Source organism: Macaca nemestrina, chromosome 9 (assembly GCF_043159975.1).
Source record: "Macaca nemestrina isolate mMacNem1 chromosome 9, mMacNem.hap1, whole genome shotgun sequence".
Lineage (NCBI taxonomy): Eukaryota > Metazoa > Chordata > Mammalia > Primates > Cercopithecidae > Macaca > Macaca nemestrina.
The window spans coordinates 119,672,321-119,695,754 of NC_092133.1; the positions used below are offsets into that span (position 1 = coordinate 119,672,321).

At 44.1% G+C, this 23,434-nt stretch overlaps 1 protein-coding gene across 25 annotated transcripts in view; it reads right to left on the reverse strand.

Moving 5' to 3' along the window:
• The window catches only part of LOC105480028 (KIAA1217 ortholog), a 910,528-nt gene that overhangs the window by 282,544 nt on the left and 604,550 nt on the right, over window positions 1-23,434 (reverse strand). For 2 of the 25 annotated variants that reach the window (XM_071070365.1, XM_071070364.1), the window contains exon 1: window positions 16,105-22,948. The exons of the other annotated variants lie outside the window; for them this stretch is intronic. In XM_071070365.1, coding sequence (XP_070926466.1) covers window positions 16,105-16,221 — 117 coding nt within the window. In that variant the 5' untranslated portion in view covers window positions 16,222-22,948. Of the gene's footprint in view, window positions 1-16,104; window positions 22,949-23,434 lie in introns of those variants that run through there. 25 annotated transcript variants of the gene reach the window in all.

Here is a 23,434-nt window from a genome sequence, read left to right on the forward strand (position 1 = left end):
CAAATTAAGTGGAGAAAAAGTCACACATAGAGTTAGAAAGTAGAACTAATCTAGATCCAAGCCCTCCTGGCTACTGGGCTGGAGTTCTTATTGCTAAGCTGGATCTGCAGTGAGCATCACTGACATCCCTAATGGAGTAGTGACTTCCCTAGTAATCTCCCTTATCTAATTTTACTGCGTAAACACATTGCCATCTGTTACAGGAATGGGATCCTAATCATGTAGAGAGAAGGGAAAAGAAGGCATGAGGAACCTTTGAACCTTTCCCACTCAATTTCCCACTCTCATGAGTAGCCCCATGGGTTTTGGTCTGTCTGTGCCTCTTGTAACCAACCTACAATGGAGATGCATAAACGTGGCAATGAGGGGTATATTATCTTGTATAACGCTAGGTCATACTTTTGCATAAAACAATTTTTATTTGAAGAGGCTGGGACCAAGAAATATCTATAGTTAGAATGGGCTGTATACAGGAGGAAAGTTTGTTAAAAGGCCTGCATGTGTACAGTTTCATTATTCTCACTCTTTTTTTTTTTTAAGAGAGGGTCTCACTCTGTCACTCAGGCTGGAGTGCAGTGGCACGATCTCAACACACTGCAGCCTCAACCTCCACAGGCTCAGGTGATCCTTCCACCTCAGCCTCTCCAGTACCTGGGACTACAAGTACATGCCACCATGCCTGGCTGATTATTATATTTTTTGTAGAGATGGGGTTTTACCATGTTGCCCAGGCTGGTCTTGAACTCCTGGGCTCATGCAGTCTACCCACCTCGGCCTCACAAAGTGCCAGAATTACAGGTGTGAGCCACTGCACCCATCCTATTCCTACTCTTTATTCCTTTAGTAAAGTGTAAGTGTAAACTAATGAATTGGTTATAGTCAGAACCGAAATTAGCACTTATGATATAGAATCTCAGTCAAGATTCAGATAGCATGTTGGTCATATGGTGAGGTTTTTTCAATATCTATGATCATGAAATTTCACTCCTAGGGAGGTGATTACTAAGTTCAATATTACTGAGTTTCTTATTGAAAAACTGTGTTGATATTTTTCCTTTCAGAATGACATATTTTATGTCAATCAAAACAGAAAATAAGTCCCAAATTGAATGGCACTTAGAAAAATAACTTTGATGCCAAATTGGAAAAGAAAGCTTCAAAAGTACTTTGGAAATGGAGCCAAACTACCAATTAAAGGAAAAATTATAGACAAATTAAGAATGTGCTTTTTCCAGTGACACTGAACCTCAGTCATTTTCTCCGTAATGACTTGAAAACCCTGTAATTCTCATAGAAATCTGGCAGTCTCACCCATTTTCCCTCAGCAGAATAAATAGTGAAGAATATGGTGTGCTTTGTTGTTAAAAAAAAAAAAATCGCTTTATGATGGAGGTGGGGGGATGCATTCCAAAGTTACTCCCAAATATCATCAAAAGAAAGAAATTTGGCTGGGCGCAGTGGCTCATGCCTATGATCCTAGCACTTTGGGAGGCCAAGGCAGGTGGATCACTTGAGGTCAGGAGTTCGAGACCACCCTGAGTAACATGGTGAAACCTCGTCTCTACTAAAAAATATAAAAAACTTAGCTGGGTGTGGTGGCAGGTGCCTGTAATCCCGGTTACTTGGGAGACTGAGGCAGGAGAATTGAACCTGGGAGGCAGAGGTTGCAGTGAGCTGAAATCATACCACTGCACTCCAGCCTGGGCAGCAGGGTGAAAAAAAGAAAGAAAGAAATCTAAGCTACTCTTCACCATGCAATAGCTTAATTGATTGCCTTTATTTTTCATGCTTGCTAATTTTCAAGAAGATGAAAATAAGAAAGATGGATGTATTCATGTGATTTAGTGACAGTGGAATTTGTGCGCATAAATTGCTTTGATGATGATGCAGGGATGGGTTGTAAATATTTTATCTAACAGCTCATGAGAAAGGCATTATGGAAACCCAGTAAGTGGGGGAAGATGAGTCACCTATGACCAAGTTCATATGAGTGTCCCAGAGCTGGATAAGACAGTGTTCGGTGACCAAACTGACTCTTGGCATCAACCACAATCTGCAGTTTGAGTCCAGAATAATTGTGCAGAACGTGAAAGGGTTACAAAGAAAGATGATAAAATTCAATTCTTCCCTTTTGAAAAAAATCAAAGAATGTATTAAGGATTTTCCATTTCTAACACCTTCCTTCTACAGTTAGGGAAACAGATCAGACTTGGGTGGACTGACAATGGGACTCAGCAATCTGAGTTCTAACACTTACTGCCCACTCCTGTGGCAGGGGGCGACTCTTCCATACCTGTGTGGATTTGGGTGTGGGCGTGCTGCAGATGATGGTAGTGGGAAGAGACTAGAGGCCTTCTTATGGTCTTTCCCAATCACAGAATTGGAAATTTAGCATTGTTATATAGTACGGGGCCCCAGTCTTTAGAGGGGTTGCCACTAGATGTCAATTTGATTTCATGACACCCTGCTACTCCTAAAAATGCCCCTTGATAAATATCTGCATTGTTTGAACATTTCCTAGAACTTCTTGAGTTAACCAAACCTGTTTTATGATGAAGGGCTGCAAGAACAAAAACCAATGACTCACTGTCCCAGAACAACATTTCTTGAGGAGAAAAACCAGCCCCACTCATTTTGCCTTCAGTGTGGTAAGCCCAGAGGGAGTGGGTGCTTGGATTCAAATATTAGCCTTCATGTTTCTGCCAAAGTGTAATCTGCTCTATGTTTTTTGATGAATGTTTAAAGCAATCTTTTTGTTTTTTAAGTCAGGGAATCACTCTGTTGCCCAGGCTGGAGCACAGTGGCACGGTCATGGTTCACGGCAGCCTCAAACTCCAGGGCTCAAGCCATCCTTCCACCTCAGCCTCCCGAGTAGCTAGGACTACAAATGTGTGCCAACAGCCCACCTCATATTTTTTACTTTTTTGTAGAGAAGGGATCTTGCTCTGTTGCCCAGGGTGGTCTCAAATTCCTGGCCTCCAGTGATCTTCTCACCTCCGTCTCCCAAACTGTTGAGATTACAGGTGTGAACCACCGCACCCGGCCACAATCCTTTTCAAAATGGACAAATATTGGCAGGAGCTTAGCAAGTCAATTAATTGACAGGAAGAAAACATAGTGACGTTTTATACCATTCACTCCCCTAATTTGAAAAGAATTCAAAATATAACAGGTTGCTGACATATTGTGCATGAAAACTACTAGTTTGCCTAGTTTTCACGAAAAGTCAATATAAGTGATCTCACCTTTCTAGCCAAATGAACCAGAGAGTAATGACTTGCTCCGATTCCTTTGCCATTCACCGATAACTTTGTGTGTGTTTTTTAAAATAGTGCCTGCCCACGTAGCTTACTGTTAGTGTGCAGATGATGAACTAACTGCTGGAGACAGGAGCTGCAGGGCAGGGAAACAGAGTTAAAGGGCCAGTTACCACTGCCAGTTACAGGGTAATTAGAAGGCACACCATCTCTTTAATTACGTGTAAGAAAATGGGAAATGAAATTTGATTTATGAAAATTTAACCCACACCCAAATTTCAATATTCCATCTATTGAGTACTCTTAGGCAAACCATACAGCCGTGTGAGTAGAATATGAAGTTGTTTCTAGGCCAACTCATACCAAGTACCATGCCTAGGTGAAAAGAAAACAGGCTTGTTTTAATTGGTGCTTTCTCTTTCTAAAGCATGATTACTCATATGAAGCATTAACTACAAAATACAAAAATAATGGGACTCTCTAAAGAAGTCCATTTAGCTTTATCTAAATTAGCAGTCTGTCGTTCTCTTAGGATCAACTCAAAGATCTCTTCTTGGGGCCAGGCATGGTGGCTCATGCCTGTAATCCCAGCTCTTTGGGAGCCTGAGAAGATCACTTGAGGCCAGGAGTTCAAGACCAGCCCGGGCAACATGGCAAGATCCCATCTCTATAGATACAGGTATAGATATATAGATACAGATTCAGATATAGATAGATGATAGCTCTTTCTGTTTTGTAACTTTTTCTAGGTTCCCTTACCTTAGGAGAACTCTTTCTTCTTCTGTATTCCTTTAAGACCTTACCCATATTCCTGACAGAATATTTATTCCATTTGTTTTATGTATGCGAGTCTCTGCCAACAGACTCCTTGAGAGACCACAAGTGGTCTTTATTAATCTTCATCTTCCCAGCAGCTATGTGAATTCCTGGCTCTTAGGAATAGATGCCTAATAAAATTAATCATATTTATGGAGAAGAGGAAAGTCACAAACCTATAAATAATTCAACCTCGTTATTATAAAAACAGACAAATTTCTACTCCAAACTCCTCACCTCCAATTATAGCTGGTAACAGGATCACAATACTATCCTGGCAGGTGTTTGTGGATTCCTGCCATCTAACCATAGGGGAAGACGTGGGTAGGTGGCACTGTGTCCGGAGTTGGTTCCTTCTGGTGGGTCCATGGTCTCGCTGACTTCAAGAATGAAGCTGCGGACCTTCGCAGTGAGTGTTACAGCTTTTAAAGATGGCACAGACCCAAAGAGTGAGCAGTAGCAAGGATTTATTGCGAAAAGCAAAGGACAAAGCTTCCACATAGTGGAAGGGGACCCAGCAGGTTGCCACTGCTGGCTGGGGTGGCCAGCTTTTATTCTCTTATTTGTCCCCTCCCATATTCCATTTCTGTCCTATCAGAATGCGCTTTTTTCAATCCTTCCTGCAACTGGCTACTTTTAGACTCCTGCTGACTGGTGTGTTTTACAGAGTGCTGATTAGTGCCTCTTACAGAGCGCTGATTGGTGCATTTTATAGAGCAGTAATTGGTGCATTTTACAATCCTCTTGCTAGCTACAGAGTGCTGATTGGTACAGTCCTAACTACAGAGTGCTGATTGGTGCATTTTACAATCCTCTTGTAAGACAGAAAATTTATCCAAGTCCCCATTCGACTCAGGAAGTCCAGCTGACTTAACCTCTCAGCACCACGGTTGAATGCAATGGTATCAGGGAAGGAGAAAAGATGAAGTATTTGGACAACCGATAAAATATGATCAGCTTTTAGGCCGGGCATGGTGGCTCATGCCTGTAATCCCAGCACTTTGGGAGGCTGAGGCGGGTGGATCACCTGAGGTCAGGAGTTTGAGACCAGCCTGGTCAACATGGTGAAACTCTTGTCTCCACTAAAAATACAAAAATTAGCCAGGCGTAGTGGTGCATGTCTGTAATCCTAGCTACTCAGGAGGCTGAGGGAGGAGAATTGCTTGAACCTGGGAGGTGGAGGTTGCAGTAAGCTAAGATTGTGCCATTGCACTCCAACCTGGGCGACAGAGTGAAACTCCGTCTCAAAAAAAAAAAAAAAAAAAATCAGTCTTTGCAGATACACAAACTTGACGTTGATTACACTGTGGCCTCTAGTGTTCTGTATAAAACAAAGTATCTTTCTGCCCTTTTCTCTTTGGAATTTTCTTTCTTTCCCCTTCCTTTCCTCTAAAGGGAAATCTAGAGCGTAGTTCTTTCATTTATCTCTGAATTTACTTACTCAGACTTTGCCGACTCCTCAGCCCCCCTCTACACTATGTCAGTCCCCCTTGCTAAACATTCCTTTTCTTTTCTTGTTACTCGCCACCCTCGTAACTATTTATTGTAAAGTTTTATTCCCTCCAAATTTTAATACACATGAAGATGGAAACCTTGCCCATCTTGCTGAACCGTGCACATCTATCATCTAGCATAATGCCCGGTTCAAAACAGTTATTCTATTTTTTCAGGGAAGGGAGGGAAAAGAGAATAAGGAGAGTGAAAATGTCCACATGAAGATGGGAGAGACAAAGACATTAAGAGAGGAAGAAGACAGCTATGGCCGGCTGCCCAACGCCCCTTCACCCTTGACTCTTCCAACTCTGAGTTGCACCAAGAATGAAGAGCCTTTGTTCAGATATTGTCTTGGGATACAGACAAAGCTAAGAAAGCAAGCCAAGAGGAAGGACGAATATTTCTCTATAGGGCAGTACATGTTGTGGGATTAAGGCACAAGAGCTAAGAGGAGGATGAAAGTCACAGTGTTGTCAGTTATAAAGGATGTTAAAATAGTCTCCAAAGGACTACATACATACATGGTGGCATTATGAAGACGATTGTTATTTGACCTAATTAAAGTGTTGGTGGATCTGAAACCACGTGAAAGACCAATTTAAGCATCATCTATGGTCGAAGGTATGAAGCCTTCAAGTCCAGATAAACATGAAGGCCATGGCTAATGTCTTTGAAATATCCAAGCTGGGCACAGAGGCTCATACCTGTAATCTTAAGCACTAATCACTTTGGGTGGTCAAGGTGCGTGGATTGCTTGAGCCCAGGAGTTTGAGACCAGCCTGGGTAACATGGTAAAACCTGGTCTCCTCAAAATAACAACAAAAATTTGGCCAGGTGTGGTGGGTAGTGGCACACACTTGTAGTCCCAGCTACTCAAGAGGTTAAAGTGGGAGGATCATCTGAGCCCAGGAAGTCGAGGCTGCAGTGAACTGTGATTGTGCCATTGTACTCCAGCCAGGGCAACAGAGTGAGACAAGAAAGGGAGAAAGAGAAAGAAAGACAGACAGAGAGAGAGAAAGAGAGAGAGAGTGAGAGAAAGAGAAAGAGAGAGAGAAAGTGAGAAAGGGAGACAGAGAGAGAGAGGAGAAAAGAAAAAGGGAGAGAGAAAGGGAGAGAGAGAGAGAAAGAGACAGAGAGAGAGAAAGAGAGAGAGGAGAAAAAGAGAGAGAGAGAGAGAGAAAGAAAAAAGAAAGAAAGAAAGAAAAGAAAGAAAGAAAGAAAGAAAGAAGGAAAAGAAAGAAAGAAAGAGACCACCACAAAAATAAGTAAGTTTAGGTTAAATTAACTTAAAAAAATGGTGGTAACAAATTGCCTGTCAGATCATTCGTTTCCTTGGTTCTTTATAAATCCTTTGCATTGTTTTTTCAGCACAAGTTCTTATCCTGGCTATCCTCTAAAACAAATCTTTGAAGGAAAAGAAGGAAACATGTTATCACTCACAGTTCAATGGTTTCCTGGAATGTTCTGTGCACCTCTGTTTGTGTGTGTGCTTTTTCTTTTCTTTTTCCTCTTTTTTTTTTTTAAACTCTAAAGCTGGTCTTACTAGTCCGACAAATTATCACAGACTTCCCCTTTCATCTGCTTACACAACTGTGTCGACATGACAAAATCTGAGCCTGCCTGCTTTGTCTCATCTTGTCCATCCCCTTCCCAAATTTCCATTTTGGTATGTGTTCTCTGGCAGTTCTTTTTTAATTGCATCTTTTTGTCTGTCCCTCTGCATGTCTCAGACATACAACAAAAACAGGAAAAGAATGAACGTCCAGCTCTCTGAACACAGTTTTGACCTTTATTTGATAATGTGTTCTACCAACTTACTTGCCACAAAACACAGAAAGAAAAGTCTTGCTGTACTCGTTGTATGGATTTAGAGTGTGTGATGGGCCGGGAGAAGTGGCTCACACCTGTAATCCCAGCACTTTGGGAGGCCTTTAGAGGAAAGGAAGCAGATCACCTGAGGACCAGAATTCGATACCAGCCTGGCCAACATGGCGAAACTCCATCTCTACTAAAAATACAAAAAATAGCTTGGTGTGGTGGCATGTGCCTGTAGTCCCAGCTACTCGGGAGGCTAAGGCAGGAGAAGCACTTCAACCCGGGAGGCAGAGGTTGCAGTGAGCCAAGATCACACCACTGCACTCCAGCCTAGGTGACAGAGCAAGACTCTGTCTCAAGAAAAAAAATTTAAAAGATAGAATATATGATTGATAGAGTATCTATAATTACCCTATAAAACTTAAATACTCCCCCAAACCTTTTCAATGGACACAAAAATTATTTTCATGATAAAAATGTTAGCGGCATCTCATAACATGAAATAGAGACACAACCCCATTCAACTGGATAAAGTTAGTCAGAAACACTGCCAGTCTTAGAAGGAAACAGTCCCTCACACCTAAAAAGCAAAATGCTTAGTGGTTAATCTCCCAGAACACATAGGGGAGACAAATAGATAATACATCTTTGACTGCAAAACAAGGCATTGAGAGGTTGAAATGTCCTTTGGGGAGTCAAGATGAGACAGAGATGGCAGGCACTCAAGAACCCAGCGTTCCTTCTGTGAGACACTAAAGACACCATTCATGCCGTTCTGTCCTGGGGATGACACCCAGGCCGATGATAACACAACAACATGGTGTTGCAAGAGTGTCCTGCAAGAACTAAGCACAAGGGAATGACCCAAGCCTTTATTTCCAAGCCTCCCCCCCAGCCCCCACGAAACAGCCCAGAATTTTGCACATTTTCAATTCTAAGCCACCTCCATATACACACTTCCCTCAGTTACCAACAAAGAGTAGCAGTAATCATTATTAAGGTAGTACAACTGGAAAGTTCATGCACAGTTGCTAATCTTCCATGTGTATTTAAATACAAAGAGAAAAGGGGATGAAGCCCTGCAGGCAATCCATACTCTCTGGTATCAGACCAAGTCTGGAACAGAAAAGCAGGAAAACTGGAATGAACAACCTCAGAGACAGCATAAAGTGGTGCATGAGACACACACAGAAGTCTTCCTCTGAGGGGTATTTGTATACATGAGTGGACTTTGGCCCTCATCCCTAATACTAAAGTGACTTACAATACTTTTCTTTTTTTTTTATTGAGACAGGGTCTTGCTCTGTCACCCAGACTGGAGTGTAGTGGTGTGATCATGGCTCACTGCAGCCTCCACCTCCCAGGTTCACACAGTCCTTCCACCACAGCCTCCCAAGTAGCTGGCATTACAGGTATGAGCCACCACCATGCCCAGCTAACTTGTTTGTATTTTTAGTAGAGATGAGGTTTCACCATGTTGGCCAGGCTGACTTACAATACTTTTATAAGGCATTTTATCTTGAAAGAAACCTCAGATGGAACTTCCAATTTACCTAGTCCCTTAAATTGAGACTCACACAAATATTGACGCTTTTTTTTTTTTTTTTGAGACAGAGTCTTGCTCTATTGCCCAGGCTGGAGTGCAGTGGTGTGATCTTGGCTCACTGTAAGCTCCGCCTCCCGGGTTCACACCATTCTCCTGCCTCAGCCTCCCAAGTAGCTAGGACTACAGGCATCCGCCACCATGCCCGGCTAATTTTTTTGTATTTTTAGTAGAGACGGGTTTCACCATGTTAGCCAGGATGGTCTCGATCTCTTGACCTTGTGACCCACCCGCCTTGGGCTCCCAAAGTGCTGGGATTATAGGCGTGAGCCACCGCGCCCAGTAAATCTTGACTTTTAAAGACAATCATCAAGACAGACAATCATTGCTCTAAAACAGAAATAACCTCTCGACTTAATTGGTAACACATGCCAATGTTTGATCGCCTAGACTCCTAGGACTTGATCAGTCACTATTTCACCTTGAAGTCCTTGTGTGGTTCTCTGTGGACATGTGGATGACATCTGAATGCAACCCGTCATAGCCTTCCAGACCTAAAATAAATCCCCTTTAGCTTTCTCTTCCATAACAACCCAATTGCTTTATTCCTTTTCTCATTTTTGTTGGCTTTTCCTCCCTGAATCCTTGGGGATAACTGAGCTGTGATATGGATCTGATACATTACAATGATTCCTGCAGGTCAAACTTTCTTTTCATATACACATAAGAGTTGAAAAGGGTTTTCTGTGAAATTGAGTCATTGTATGTAAAATACTGGATTCCAAAAGGTCAAATCATTCTGTCTATTGTTTCTTGGCTTAGTTGCTGTGAAGAGCTCAGGTATCTAAATTGAGATTTTTCCCATGGCTTAGCACCGGCAAATGTCCTTCCCATGCAAAGTAGACGATGGCAGGACCTCCAACTCTTCCCAGTCATCAGCGATCCTGTGCCTATCATCAGAGTCCTGGGTATGGCAGCCCACCCCCCAATCACTCACCCTCTTTCTTCCCCCACAAGAGAATCACCCAGATTCCCCCCTCAGAGGGTTCTTCTGTGTAAACCATCAAAGCCTGGAAGAGAAGCAGTCACCAAGTCCCAAATACAGAATTAAAACTCAGGACCTATTTCCAATCTAAACAATGAAAAAATCAGAGTACAAGAGGTCAGCTCAGTACCAGATTAAATGCTTTTTTTTTTTTTTCTTCTTAGACGGAGTCTTGCTCTATCACCCAGGCTGGAGTGCAGTGGCACAATCTCGACTCACTGCAGCCTCCACCTTGAACCACCAGGTTCAAGCGATCCTACTGCCTCAGCCTCCCAAGTAGCTGGGATTACAGGAGCCCACCACCAGGCCCAGCTAATTTTTGTATCTTTGTAGAAAGCGGGTTTCACCATGTTGGCCAGGCTGTTCTCGAACTCCTGACCTCAAGTAATCCACCCGCCTCGGCCTCCCAGAGTGCTGTGATTATAGGCATGAGTCACCACATCTGGCCTCAATGTACTTCTATAAGACAGTTTGGAAGGCAGGGGTCAAATTCCACATAAGCAGCTTAGAAGACACACTTTTACAGCAATGAGCCATCATTTGGAGAAGGACATATGTATAATGGCAAAGAGGTATTAATACATGAGGTACCTGTGACATTGAGAACTGTTACCTAGAATTGACATTCAGTATTTACTTCACATAGCTCTGTAACTGGATCTCTTTTGTAAACAGACATTTTGTCCCCGCTTCCAATACTATGAACCCATTATTATGTCACCTTTCCTCATGACAGTCCTATAAACTAGGTAAAGAACAAACATCTCTATTCACAGACAGAACAGGGGAAACAAGATAAAAAATATAACTTTCCAGTATTTAACAAATTCTGTCAAGTCTAGACAAAAGGTATGCTGTCTAAATGAAGCTGTTAGTGGGCTATGTTGTATCTCAAAATTATCTTTCTCCATTTTTTTTTTAAGAGATTATCTCACTCTGTTGCCCAGGCTGGAGTGCAGTGGCACAATCATAGCTCACTGCAGCCTCAAAGGGCTCCTGGGCTCAAGTGATCCTCCCGCCTCAGCCTTCCAAGTAGCTGGGATGTGCCAGCACACTTGGCTTTTTTTTTTTTTTTTTTTTTTTTTTGTAGACATGAGGTCTCATTAAGTTGCCCAAGGCTGGTCTCGAGCTTCTGGACTCAACTGATCCTTCTGACTCAGCCTCCCAAAGTGCTAGGATTACAGACATGAGCCACCATGCCTGGCCTCAAAATTGTCTTTTTAAATACGTTTGTGCTTTTCATAGTGTTAACTACTATACAGTTCAAATGTTGATTATGGCACGATTGATCATAACTGACTCACATACTATGTGTCTTGTTTTTCACCGTGTCCCTCCTAGCCCAGAAGCTTCCTAAACCACTTTTCCAGAGCCTTTTTTAGGAACACACATTAACACATGCTTCCAGAAGCAGAGCCGCCTATTCCCGGGTCCCCTTCCTCATCCTTCAAAGAGCTCTGACTCTCAGCTTTGTTTTTTGAGCTAGCACGGCATGCACACAAAATCCAAGCTTAAGACTCTACAATGAAGAGCGCTTTGATTTAAATAACCTTTCCTTCCTAATTTAGGCCCTCACAATGAAAACTTAAACCTTTATGTTTTCTTTACAGAGTGAGAAAAACAAGCACAAGGAAAGCCCCTCCATTTCCTACAAGAGACAGATCCGCAGGACTGAATTTTAAGCCATGGGGAAATTACAAAGGGAGACACCTGAGCTCTTTTGAGCAACTGGGCCAAAACACAACAGATGGAATGGTTTGGCCTTTCAGAATCCAGTTTCACAGGATAAAGAAGAATCTCAACTCTGGCAGTGGGGAGGAGGAAGGAAGTGGAGGTTTGTTGGCTTTTCTCTCCCATCCATTCCTTTCTCTATGTGGTAGAGAAGGACTGAGAGGAGTGATTCCACAGGACACAGGTTCCCCCGTGTCTGTCACCTTCAAGGGTGCTCAGGCTCCCAGGGGGAAGGTGTAGGGGAATCATGCAGTTCAGTTCCAGGCTCCAGGACTTGCCAGAAGGGACCCCTGAGTAGGACTCGCTTTCACCGTCAAGTATTGTTTTTTTTAGACGCAAGATTTTGCTCTGTTGCCCTGGCTGGACTGCAGTTATGCAATCATAGCTCACTGCATCCGCAACCACTAGGGCTTAAGCAATCCTCCCACCTTAGCCTCCAGAGTAGTGGGGACCACAGGCACATACCACCCCAGCCGGTTAATTTTGTTGTTTTTGTAAAGACAGGGTCTCGCTATGTTGCCTAGGCTGGTTTTGTACTCCTAGCCACAAGCAATCCTCCCAACTCGGCCTCCCAAAGCACTGAAGTTACAGATGTGAACCACATCTGGCCAGCACCAAGTATTTTGACAAAGCGCCTATTAGGGTAATTCCAAGTAACCTCTGGCAAACGTGGTTTCAGTTAGGAAAGACTACAAGAAACCACCCACGTCTATTTTGTAAAAATCTGTATTCCCCTTTCCTACTTGAGTACACACGCTCACAAACAGACACAGAGGCAGACCCCTCCCTCTAGTTTTTCTAACGTACCAGAGCCCCCTGCAAACACGGAGCCCCTCGATGCTGATTTTCGCTGGAATCTCATCACAGTTGAACAGGGTAGAAGCAGCTTCACCTCTCTCCATGTGCCTCGCTGGAACCAGACAGTGGCTTATCTTCCAAGAGCTGCCCCTGAGCCCTGGGCTTTGAGGGACATAGAGCTTGCTGGAAAAAGCGATCACCTTCGTGATGACACCAGGTCAACAGGCAGCTGTGGGCTCGTTAAGAGGTAAGCCCCTGAGTGACAGGGACTGCTTCTGTGTGCTGTCTGCACACGGTTTTGCTCTAGTATGAAGGCTTAGGCTAGTAGTAAGATTTAGGTACAATATACTCTGCTCCTTACTTATAAGCCCTGATTCTCAGGGTATATTTGTTACACATTTGCTCTCTCACATTCACCCCTCAGTTCCTCCAACTATTAGCCTCAAATTTTCAAAGCCAGTGAGGATTTAAAATATCCTGTCCCACTCGTGTGTGAGTGTGTGTGTGTCTGTGGGTTTGTGTGTATCTAGGCATTTGGGGTTTGGAGAACACAGTAATCAACTGTAATATTCTCTTGCCTATAATCACTTTCCGTTCTCCATCCAGAACCTGGCATATAACACTTGTAATATAGTCCTCATCAGAGTTAGGGTTTTTGAGGGGACAAGGTCTCCTTCTGTCACCCAGGCTGGAGTGCAATGGTATAATCACGGCTCACAGCAGCCTTGACCTCTTGGGCTCAACTGAACCTCCCACCTGAGCCTCCCAAGTAGCTGAGATTATAGTTATGCACCACCATGCCTGGCTAAAGAGTTCTTAAAAGAGCAAGGTACAAGCACTGGTAAATATGTACCTGGGAGGAACCCCTCGCTGTTTCTATGGCCAGCTTTGTGGCCCACTGAAGGAAGAGAAAGGAGTTAGGTGACAGGACCTGACTCAGGTCTGGGTTTATCAGAAAATAGAATATTGGGGCCTAGGGGAAGCATCAGGATCCATGCCCAAGTCGCTGGGACTGCTACGTTATCCCGCCATGTCACTGTCCCTCTGCGCTTTCTCAAGCGGGGTCATGCACTCTGGGCAGGAATCTGTTTTCAGGAAGCCTCAGTCCCAGTTCCAGATCTTTGGCTAAGTACTGGCACACTCCTGGTGAGTCACCTTATCCACTGTGAGCTTCCCAGCCTCAGCGTCCTCGTCTGCCATTTAGGGAAGGCTGGATACATCTCTCAGCTTCTGTGTTCTCTGATTCCCTACGTTGACTTTGATCTGAGTTTGTTTTGATTCTCAAATCAAGACTCAGAAGACTTCACTAGGTGGTAACGCAACTAGAAAAGGGTCTTGGGATGGGATGAGGGAATCAGGGACCCATTTTGATCCAGGATCTAAGAGAAAAAAAGAAAGAAAATAAGAAAGGGGAAGGGCCCCACATCTGATCTGGGCTCCCTGCAGACGTCTGGTGAACACGTGTGGGCCTCAGGGGAATTCGGAGTATGGTTCCAACCCTCCCTCCACCCCCCACGCCGTTCCATCCTTTCTCAGGAATAAGCTTGGCACTTCTCGCCAACCACTTCTCTAGTAAATATCCTTCTTTCCATTCCCTCAATACAGCAAAGTTTTTTAAAGCCATTAGAAAACCAGGTAGAAACGGAAGAGCCTCTCTGAACAGAATATTCTTCAACAGTATGAAGGGCAGAACTGAAGTCTCCATGTAGAAGTCATTGCACTGCCTTTTCCCATTAGGCCACCAGTACCACGGCCATGGATTTCCTTACCTCACTCTATTCATGCTACCTTTGCAAAAAATTGTTTTCCTGACCATCTTGTTCCATACATTTCAATGTCCCCAAATCCCTTTGCTCTGCTCAGTCCAAAATACCTTCAGTCTTTCCAACTCCCTGGGCCTTCCTTCTCTCCTCCATATAAATAGCTAGCAGCTGTTTTCACTGACCTGTGACCTTATGATGCGTCCCACTCTGTTGTTATTCTCTGTTGACAAAATATTCCATATCTTGGCCATGCATTTCTTTGGCTGCTGGCTCAATATCACCTCAACACAAAGACGTCTGAACAAAATACTCTGGGCCACAAAATCTCTAAGACTGAGATAGCAGTGGTATGGTCAGAACCAAAATAAGGCAAAGCAGACAGACACACAGACACACACACACACACACATATACACACACACAGCAAATCCTCCTACTGCAAACAGTTTCTACTAAAATGTAAAACTAAGGCTTTTGAAAACCAGAGTTGGTTCTGTTCCTTCAGGAAAATCACATTTTCTCCTTCATTCTATTTCTACTTCAAATGTGGAGACTGTGCTCTTTTTTCCCAAGGTTTTTTTCCAGGACATCGTAGCTCAGGCAGTGGGAAGGTAGAGACAGGGAATGAGGCATCAGATACCAAGGCTTATCACCTGCACTCATTCCAGGGCCAGGATTTTCATTCTTGAGGGTTTGCTTTTTCTTTTCTTTCTTTCTTTTTTTTTTTTTTTTTTTTTTTTTTTTTTGAGACGGAGTCTCGCTCTGCCGCCCGGGCTGGAGTGCAGTGGCCGGAGCTCCGCCTCCCGGGTTCACGCCATTCTCCTGCCTCAGCCTCCCGAGTAGCTGGGACTACAGGCGCCCGCCACCTCACCCGGCTATTTTTTTGTATTTTTTAGTAGAGACGGGGTTTCACCGTGTTAGCCAGGATGGTCTCGATCTCCTGACCTCGTGATCCGCCCGTCTCGGCCTCCCAAAGTGCTGGGATCACAGGCTTGAGCCACCGCGCCCGGCCTGCTTTTTATTTTCTATGGGCTTCGGCAAAGTCTCTTCTCCGCTTCTACAGTCCCAAACCATTTTCCTCACGGGAAAGGCAGTTGGTTAACTTCTCAAGCACTAGGAAGAACTGAGGTCTCTACTGCCTCCACTCCAAGGACCGCCACTGTGGGCTCCAAGCCAGATTAACAATGTCTGTGTGCAGAGTTGTAGTCAGGCAGGAACAAGACGGGACATGCCAGACCTCATCTGCACTTTGCAAAGGTGATATACGCCAGACCCGCAGGCAACTGTGCCTCCTTTAAGAAACTCCTAAGCAAAGTGTTGAGGCAGAACCCGAGGCAGAAGTGAGGAGAAAAGCAGGTTTTGTTTTTTTAGTTTGTTTTTTGTTTTTTTTTTTGGTCACCCGAGCTTGAGTTAATCAGCAGCACTCGGCTTTCTAACCTTTGAGGCATTTCCAAATCTGATCCCACACACTCATTCTTTCAGAGTCCGGCAAGGTAAGATGAACTGATGACACCATACCTAGAAACATCCTGTAGAATCAAAGAAAAATGCTTCCTGCCTTTGTACAGAAAATTAAGAGATTTTTCAAAGTGAAGAAAAGCAATTTAATTATCATGAAACAAGGTTTAACTGCTGCGGGCAATCATTCTCTGCTTAAGAAGCATAATTTCACTTAGAAGAAACCAAGTTGGCCCCCGGCCCTCTTTGGCTTATACTCAGCAAGAAATGACTGGGAACAACTCACTCTTGGGTGAGCTGTCCAGGTAGTTAGAAACATATCACACAGCAGTTTAGGGACCCCAGGGAGGGCAGGGAACCCCCCAAATCAGGCCACTCCTGTACCTTGCTCCTGTCTGCTGCTCGGAAGGGCCCCCCACAGCAGAAACAGGTGACGCCTCCTTTCTTCCTTGGCCCTTCTACAGAAGGGCAGACATGGGTCTTCATGTCCAGATGTGGCATGAGACATCAGCCAGACCTTTAATGTTCTGGGAGCAGTCGAGTGCTGAGCTCACGGGTGGCAGGACCCGCCCGCTCCAGGACCAGCTCACCCATTCTCCCAGCAAGCAGGCCTGACGCACCCCCGACAGCCAGCCGCTCAGGATTTAAAGTGTGATTCACAGCTAGAAAATACCGGTTTTTCATTACTATGCAAATGCAGCCTGGGTGGGGTTTAGGTAAATCCGGATGTGGACACCAAAAGTGAGGGCAAGAATGGGTCTCTTTTCCGTGGATCTCACTGGGCCAAATGGGTTCCACCCAGTGGCGGTCTTTAAAAAAAAATTAGAGGCTTAGTGTTGTGGCTCATGCCTGTAATGCCAGCACTTTGGGAGGCCGAGGGAGCTGGATGGCTTGAGGTCAGGAGTTCGAGACCAGCCTGGTCAACATGGTGAAACCCCGCCTCTACTAAAAATACAAAAATTAGCTGGGCATGGTGGCGGGCTCCTGTAATCCCAGCTACTTGGGAGGCTGAGGCAGGAGAATCACTTGAATCCAGGAGGCAGAGGTTGCTGTGAGCCGAGAGCACATCATTGCACTCCAGCCTGGATGACAGAGAGAGACTCCGTCTCAAAAAAAAAAAAAAATTAGAGTTGAACAGAGTTGGACGGAGACATTTATAGTTCCCCAGTATCCACTGGACAGTTAATGTTCACATACAGCCTAAGATTAGCGACAGATCTTTACTTAATTCATATCAAAATCTATTTATCGTGTCATTCCCACCACGTGGCAAAGCCCACATTGCCGACTGTCTCCACACCAGTGTGTGGTCAAATTGTTTCATCCAGAAAGGCAACGCAGTCACGTGAATATGCTTCATTTGTGGCCATATCTGCCTTAAAAGCATGGCAAGTTGGAACTTCTAGAAGAACAGAATAAAGAGAGGCAGGGCTGTAACATCCAAATGCTTAGGAACCACCCAGGGAACATGCCCCCCATTTCCTGAAGGTATGGCCTGCAGCCCCCACCCCAACTGGCTGCTCTCAACACATGGCCTCTGAAGAATGCATCCTGCTAGATAAGATTCACTGCAAGTCAGAAACTTGGATTCCAGCTGGCTCTGGCACTCACAGGCTATGAGACCAACTCATATCCCACATCCCAGCACTTCTCTGAGGCTGTTTTCTCACCTGTAAAGTGAGGAAGTTGCATTCCCATCATTTTCACAAATGACCCCAAGTTGAACAATGCCCAGTGTTAAGGGCATCAGTGGGACTCACAACATCTCCCCAACTTTGTTCAGCCAGTCTTTGCTGGGTGCATTCTGAGCGACTGGCCTGAGCCAGGAGAGGGGAGAAGCTTACAAGTCAGCATCTTTCAATATAATCAATGGTTTCTTTCTTTGCAATTGAGAGCAGATGAAAAAGATCAGGTAAATGATCATGTCATTGAGGTAACCCAAACTCAGGGATGCAGGATACACGTATCCTGTTTCAGACATGATTGCATCGACCTATATCCTTTTTCTTTTGTGATCAAGAGGAAACATTTTATTTTATTTTTATATTCTTTTTGAGACAGAGTCTCACTCTGTCATCCAGGCTGGAGTGCAGTGGTGTGATCATGGCTCACTGCAGCCTCAACCTCCTGGGCTCAAGTGATCCTCCCGCTTCAACCTCCTGAGCAGCTGGGACTACGGGTGAGTACCACCATGCCGGGATACTTTTTCTTTCTGTTTTCTTTCTTTCTTTCTTTCTTTTTTTGAGAGTCCCGCTCTGTTGCCCAGGCTGTATTGCAGTGGCAAAATCTTGGCTCACTTCCATCTCTACCTCACAGGTTCAAGAGATTCTTCTGCCTCAGCCTCCTGAGTAGCTGGGATTACAGGCACGTGTCTACACACCGGGCTAAGGAGGAAACATATTAGTAACCAAGTGGACACTGAAGACGTTGAGAACTGGTAAACAAACAATCAAGGAAGCAAGAACAGAAATACCAGCATTTGACTTTTGAGTTAGTGACAAGAACACTTGGCATGGGAGCCTGGATGAGCAAATCACAGCTCTTTAAGCTTCTGTAAGTGGCCTGGATTGGGGGTCACCGTGGTGAGCTATGTAGCACCCTAGAGTTCCACAGTGCTGCTTTGAGACAGTCACAGAGATAGAAGGACAGCTTAATTAGGAGTCCCCACTACCCCATTGAAAGGGGGCTTCCATGAAAAATAGTGCTTGCACAAAGGTAACTCTCTTCTATCACTCTTCTGCTTAAAACCCTCAGCACTACATTAAGATTAAAATCCTGATTGCAGCTTACTAAGCCTCTGGCCACCTCTCCCAGGACACCTAGGTCCTTCAGCAGACAAGCCCCTTCCTTCCTCTAGGTCTCAGCACTTGCCGTGTGCACCTCTTCCCAAGAAACTCTCGCTCACTCTTTGCCTAGCTGTTTGCAAGATTGGCTCCTTTTCACGTAATCCTATTTCTTTCTTTCTTTCTTTCTTTTAAATTATTTGAAGAGGCAGGGTCTTGCTATATTACCCAGGCTGGTCTCAAACTTGTGGGCTCAATCGATCTTTCTGCTCAGCCTCCCAAAATGCTGGGATTACAAGCATGAGCCACTGCACCTGGCCTTCCTCTACTTCCTTCATGGCAGGTATCTCCATCTAAAAAAATCTGTATATCTGTTTTCTCCTCTGCCTTCCCACCATTACATTCTGAGCTCTATGCAAGCAGCGAGTGTCTGTCAGTTTTGCCTCTTGCTGTCATCCCAGAGACTAGGGCAAAATCTGTCCAAACTAGACTCAATCAGTGCCGAGTAAATGAATGAATGCATGATTATTTTCTTTTCCCAAATCTGATCTCATGTAGCTGTCCCATCTTTGTGCTAATCAACATTATCTCTTTTTTTTTTGGACACTGTGTCTTGCTGTCGCCCAGCCTGCGGCACAGTGGCGCAATCAGAGTTCATTGCAGGCTCAACCTCCCGGCCTCAAGCAATCCTTTGGCCTCGGCCTCCAGAGTAGCTAGGACCACAGCTGTGTGCCAGCATGCCTGGCTATTTTTTGTTTGTTTGTTTTTTGTAGAGACAGGCTCTCACAATGTTGCCCAGGTTGGTCTTGAACTCCTGGGCTCAAGCGATTCTCCCTCATTGGCCTCCCGAAGTGCTGGAATTCCAGGTGTGAGCCATCTCGCCAGCTCAAAATGATCTGATGCTTACACTTAATCACTCAAATAGCACTTTCATGTACTTAATCTTCAAAATTATAATCTGAGGACTTTTTGTGGGTTGGTGAAGAGCCACTGGTTATGAACCTGTTTGCCTTCAACTAAGTAATCTTGAACCAGACAATTCCTCCAGCTTCAGATTCCCTCTCCATAAAACTAGGATGATTCCTGGAGCAGCTCCCACCATGAACAACCTATGAATATTTAAGACTTTGACTAGAGGGAAACTGATCCTTTCTCACAAAATGTTTTGTGAGATGTCTCCCTTACTGTTGCTACCATGTCCTGAACATTTACTACATGCCAGGTGCTGGGTTAGTTACTTCTCACACACTGTCTCTGATCTGCAAACCACTTTGCTAGGCAGGAATTCTTAGCTCCTTGCCAGTTTTTTAAAATTTTTTTAACAGATGCAGGAGCTTACTTGGACCAAGTGACTTGCCCCCGACCACACAGAAACAGTAAGTGGTAGAACCAGTTCTCAAATCTAAGTCTGTCCAACAACAAAGGTGAAATTCCTCCTACCTCCCCACAGTGCCCCTAGGAAAGGGACTACAAAAACATCAGATTAGGGTCCCTATTTACAACAGGAGTTAGGCATGTAAGGGAGGCAGGTGTGGCATGGAGAAGGGGAGCCGCATCTTAATACAGCAGCTGTTACTTAGCTTTAGTGGAGGTTGTAACAAAGGAATCAGAACTCAATGTTTCCTGATCATCTGATTTTTTAAATTAGGATGTAAGAAAATTTTGACATGAAAACTCCATTGTGCAGGCCTTTCTGGAGAACCTGACCCTAGGCCAGGGCCTCTGATCTGTTTTTGTTTTTTTTTTTTCTCTTGTTTTTTTGAGACAGGGTCTTTCTGTTTCTTAGGCTAGAAAGCAGTAGCACAGTCACAGCTCACTGCAGCCTTGACCTCCCAAGCTCAAGGGATCCTCCCATCTTAGCTTCCCACATAGCTGGCACTACACGCACGTGCCACCACATCAGGCTAAATTTTTATTTTTATTTTATTTTATTTTTTTGCGACAGAGTCTCACTCTGTCACCCAGGCTGGAGTGCAGTGGTACGATCTTGGCTCACTGCAACCTCCACCTCCTGGGTTCAAGTGATTCTCATGCCTCAGCCTCCCGAGTAGGTGGGATTACAGAGCTGCACCACCATGCCCAACTATTTTTCATATTTTTAGTAGACACGGGTTTCATCATGTTGCCCAGGCTGGTCTCGAACCCCTGACCTCATGTGATCCACCCGCCTCAGCATCCCAAAGTTCTGCGATTTACACGTGTGAGCCATAGGACCTGGCCTAATTTTTTATATTTTTTTGTGAAGACAGGGTCTTCCTGTGTTGCTCAGGCTGGTCTCAGATTCCTGGTCTCAAGCAATCTGCTCTCTTCCGCCTCCTTAAGTACTGGGATTACAGGTGTGAGCCACTGCACCCAGCCTGAGCTATTCTTATTCTGGCCTCCATCAATCATTGACCAATGAAAGTTGCCAAATGTGGCCAGGCACAGTGGCTCACACCTGTAATCTCAGAACTTTCGGAGGCTGAGGGGGTCAAATCACAAGGTCAGGAGTTCAAGACCAGCCTGACCAATATGATGAAACCCCGTCTCTACTAAAAATACAAAAACAAAAAACAAAACAAAAAATTAGCCAGGTGTGGCGGCAGGTGCCTGTAGTCCCAGTTACTCCAGAGGCCGAGGCAGGAGAATCGCTTGAACCTGGGAGGCAGAGGTTGCAGTGAGCCGAGATTGCGCCACTGCACTCCGGCCTGGGCAACAGACAGAGACCCCATCTCAAAAAAAGAGAGAAAAAAAGTTGCCAAATGTGTCTCTTCAATTCCCGTAAGCACTTTCGCAAACACACATAAAATTGTTGCCAATGCGCATTGTGTGTGTTTGGGAGTCATTGTGCAAAATGCGTGGGCAGCCCCCTTTTGTGAACCAAGTTCTATGAACCACCAAGTATTCTTTTTCTGGGCTGAATTCCAAGGGTCTGTTCACAGAGTACAAGTTTCTGAAGGAAGGGATTTGATCTATGTATGTGGCTTTCTTCTTATAATGCCAGGAAGAAGGTTGCTTAACAAATGCTTTTGACATTCCTGACAAGTAATCTCCAGGCTTGACTTTAGGGGTGAGTTACACCTTTCCCTCCCCACGCCTTTTTGAGAGTATTGCCAACAAGCAGCAAAACTGACGTTCTTCACCTCCACCCTTTGGTGCATCACTGAAATGGCAAAAAGGTAGGAGGTGCAGAGAACTTCAGGTTGTGGAGGCAAGAAGTCAATCACTGATTCCTGGCACAATGGTGATCGTCATGTTTGGAAATCCAACCCGTAAAATGAGCCACCGGTTTCACAGCGCACACCTTAGGGGTCTCAGAAACATGCCCTAGGCTTGCTTGAGTCACAATAGCTGGGTTCAAATCTCCACTCCTGTTGCCTAAAGAATCAACTGTCTAGGTTAGTCTCAGCCTTGGTTTATAAGTATCTCTCCGTAGGGTCTTTTTTGGGAGAACTATATTTGAAACAATGTGTGTGAGAGTTTCTGAGATATAGTAAGTAATAATACTTGTGGGGATTCTAAGGCTTACTTGCAGTGATTTGAGTGTATAGGGAATATTTTTATTGTATTGCATTGGCATGCATAAAGACATTTGAGATGTGGATGTATATGTCTTAAAAGGCCAGTGGTATTTAATATTTGCAGGAAGAAAATGTTGTATTTACCCTGTAATACAGGAAAGTTGGCTCATTTTTCTAATGATATAGAAAAAGCTCAATTAGGCTTAAACACGACCTAGCACCACCCCAAGCCTACAGCAATTGTATTCTCTTTAATAAAAATTGCGTAAATTATAGCTTTCTCTTGATTTGCACAGTACAGCCTCAATTCTACCCTCTTTCCTCTAAGTAGAGTTGTTTCTTATTATTTTTCAGGTTAACCAACTAATGTCAGACATATGTTTCTTCACCAAACATTGCATTAGGGGACATTTATTTTACATTTGTTCCCTTTTGCAAATATTTGCAGTTAGTTGCAGAACTGAGCTATTTTATGAAGTAAAGAAAATATGTCCAGGGAAAACATAAGGTTTTAAAAGTAGCTTTTGAGAAGGAGAAAGGAAGAAAAGTCTAATTACAGTGAAGATAGGTACTGATTTGTGCTAAGAGAAAGTGTAAATCACATCCACTACATTTGTGGTTTTAATGCATTCTGTTGCATCTGAATTAAACAGGAGTTAAAGTTTGAAATTATGTCTAAAGCTCTCCAGTGATTTGAGAGTATAAAAAGTGGTGTTTCTTTTCTTTCAAAAGACACCCCTCTGGCAGTGTGCCTTCTGTTCTTGACTTGCCTTGCTATAAAAGAAAAATCTCTCATAGTCTTTTCAAATCTAAATAGTCTGTACATTAAAACAGTATTTTTTTTTCATTTAGGAGACTGAATCATAGCTATATAGCTACAAACTTAATATGAAAACCTAAATACCTTTTATCTAAAATGAACCCTCAGCAAATTAGGAAGAGGTAAGGTTTAGGTATAAAGAACTTTTTTTTTTTTTTTTTTTTTTGAGATGGAGTCTCGCTCTGTTGCCCAGGCTGGAGAGCAGTGGCGCAATCTCGGCTCACTGCAACCTCCACCTCCCGAGTTCAAGTGATTCTCCTGTCTCAGCCCCCCTAGTAGCTGGGATTATAGGCACTCGCCACCATGTCCGGCTAATTTTTGTATTTTTAGTAGAGATGGGATTTCACCATGTTGGCCAGGCTGGTCTTGAACTCCTGACCTCAGGTGATCCACCCGCCTTGGCCTCCCAAACTGCTGGTATTACAGGCGTGAGCCTCTGTGCCCGGCCTAAAGGACATTTCGGTATAAATTTAAAGTGAATGTTTTATACAATGAGTCAAAAGATGCCCTGACCTACAATACATTTACTTCTTTTGTTGATAATTCCAGGCAACTTAAACATATTTGAACCAAACATCTGATGGTTAGGACCCCAAACAGCGTTTGTTTAG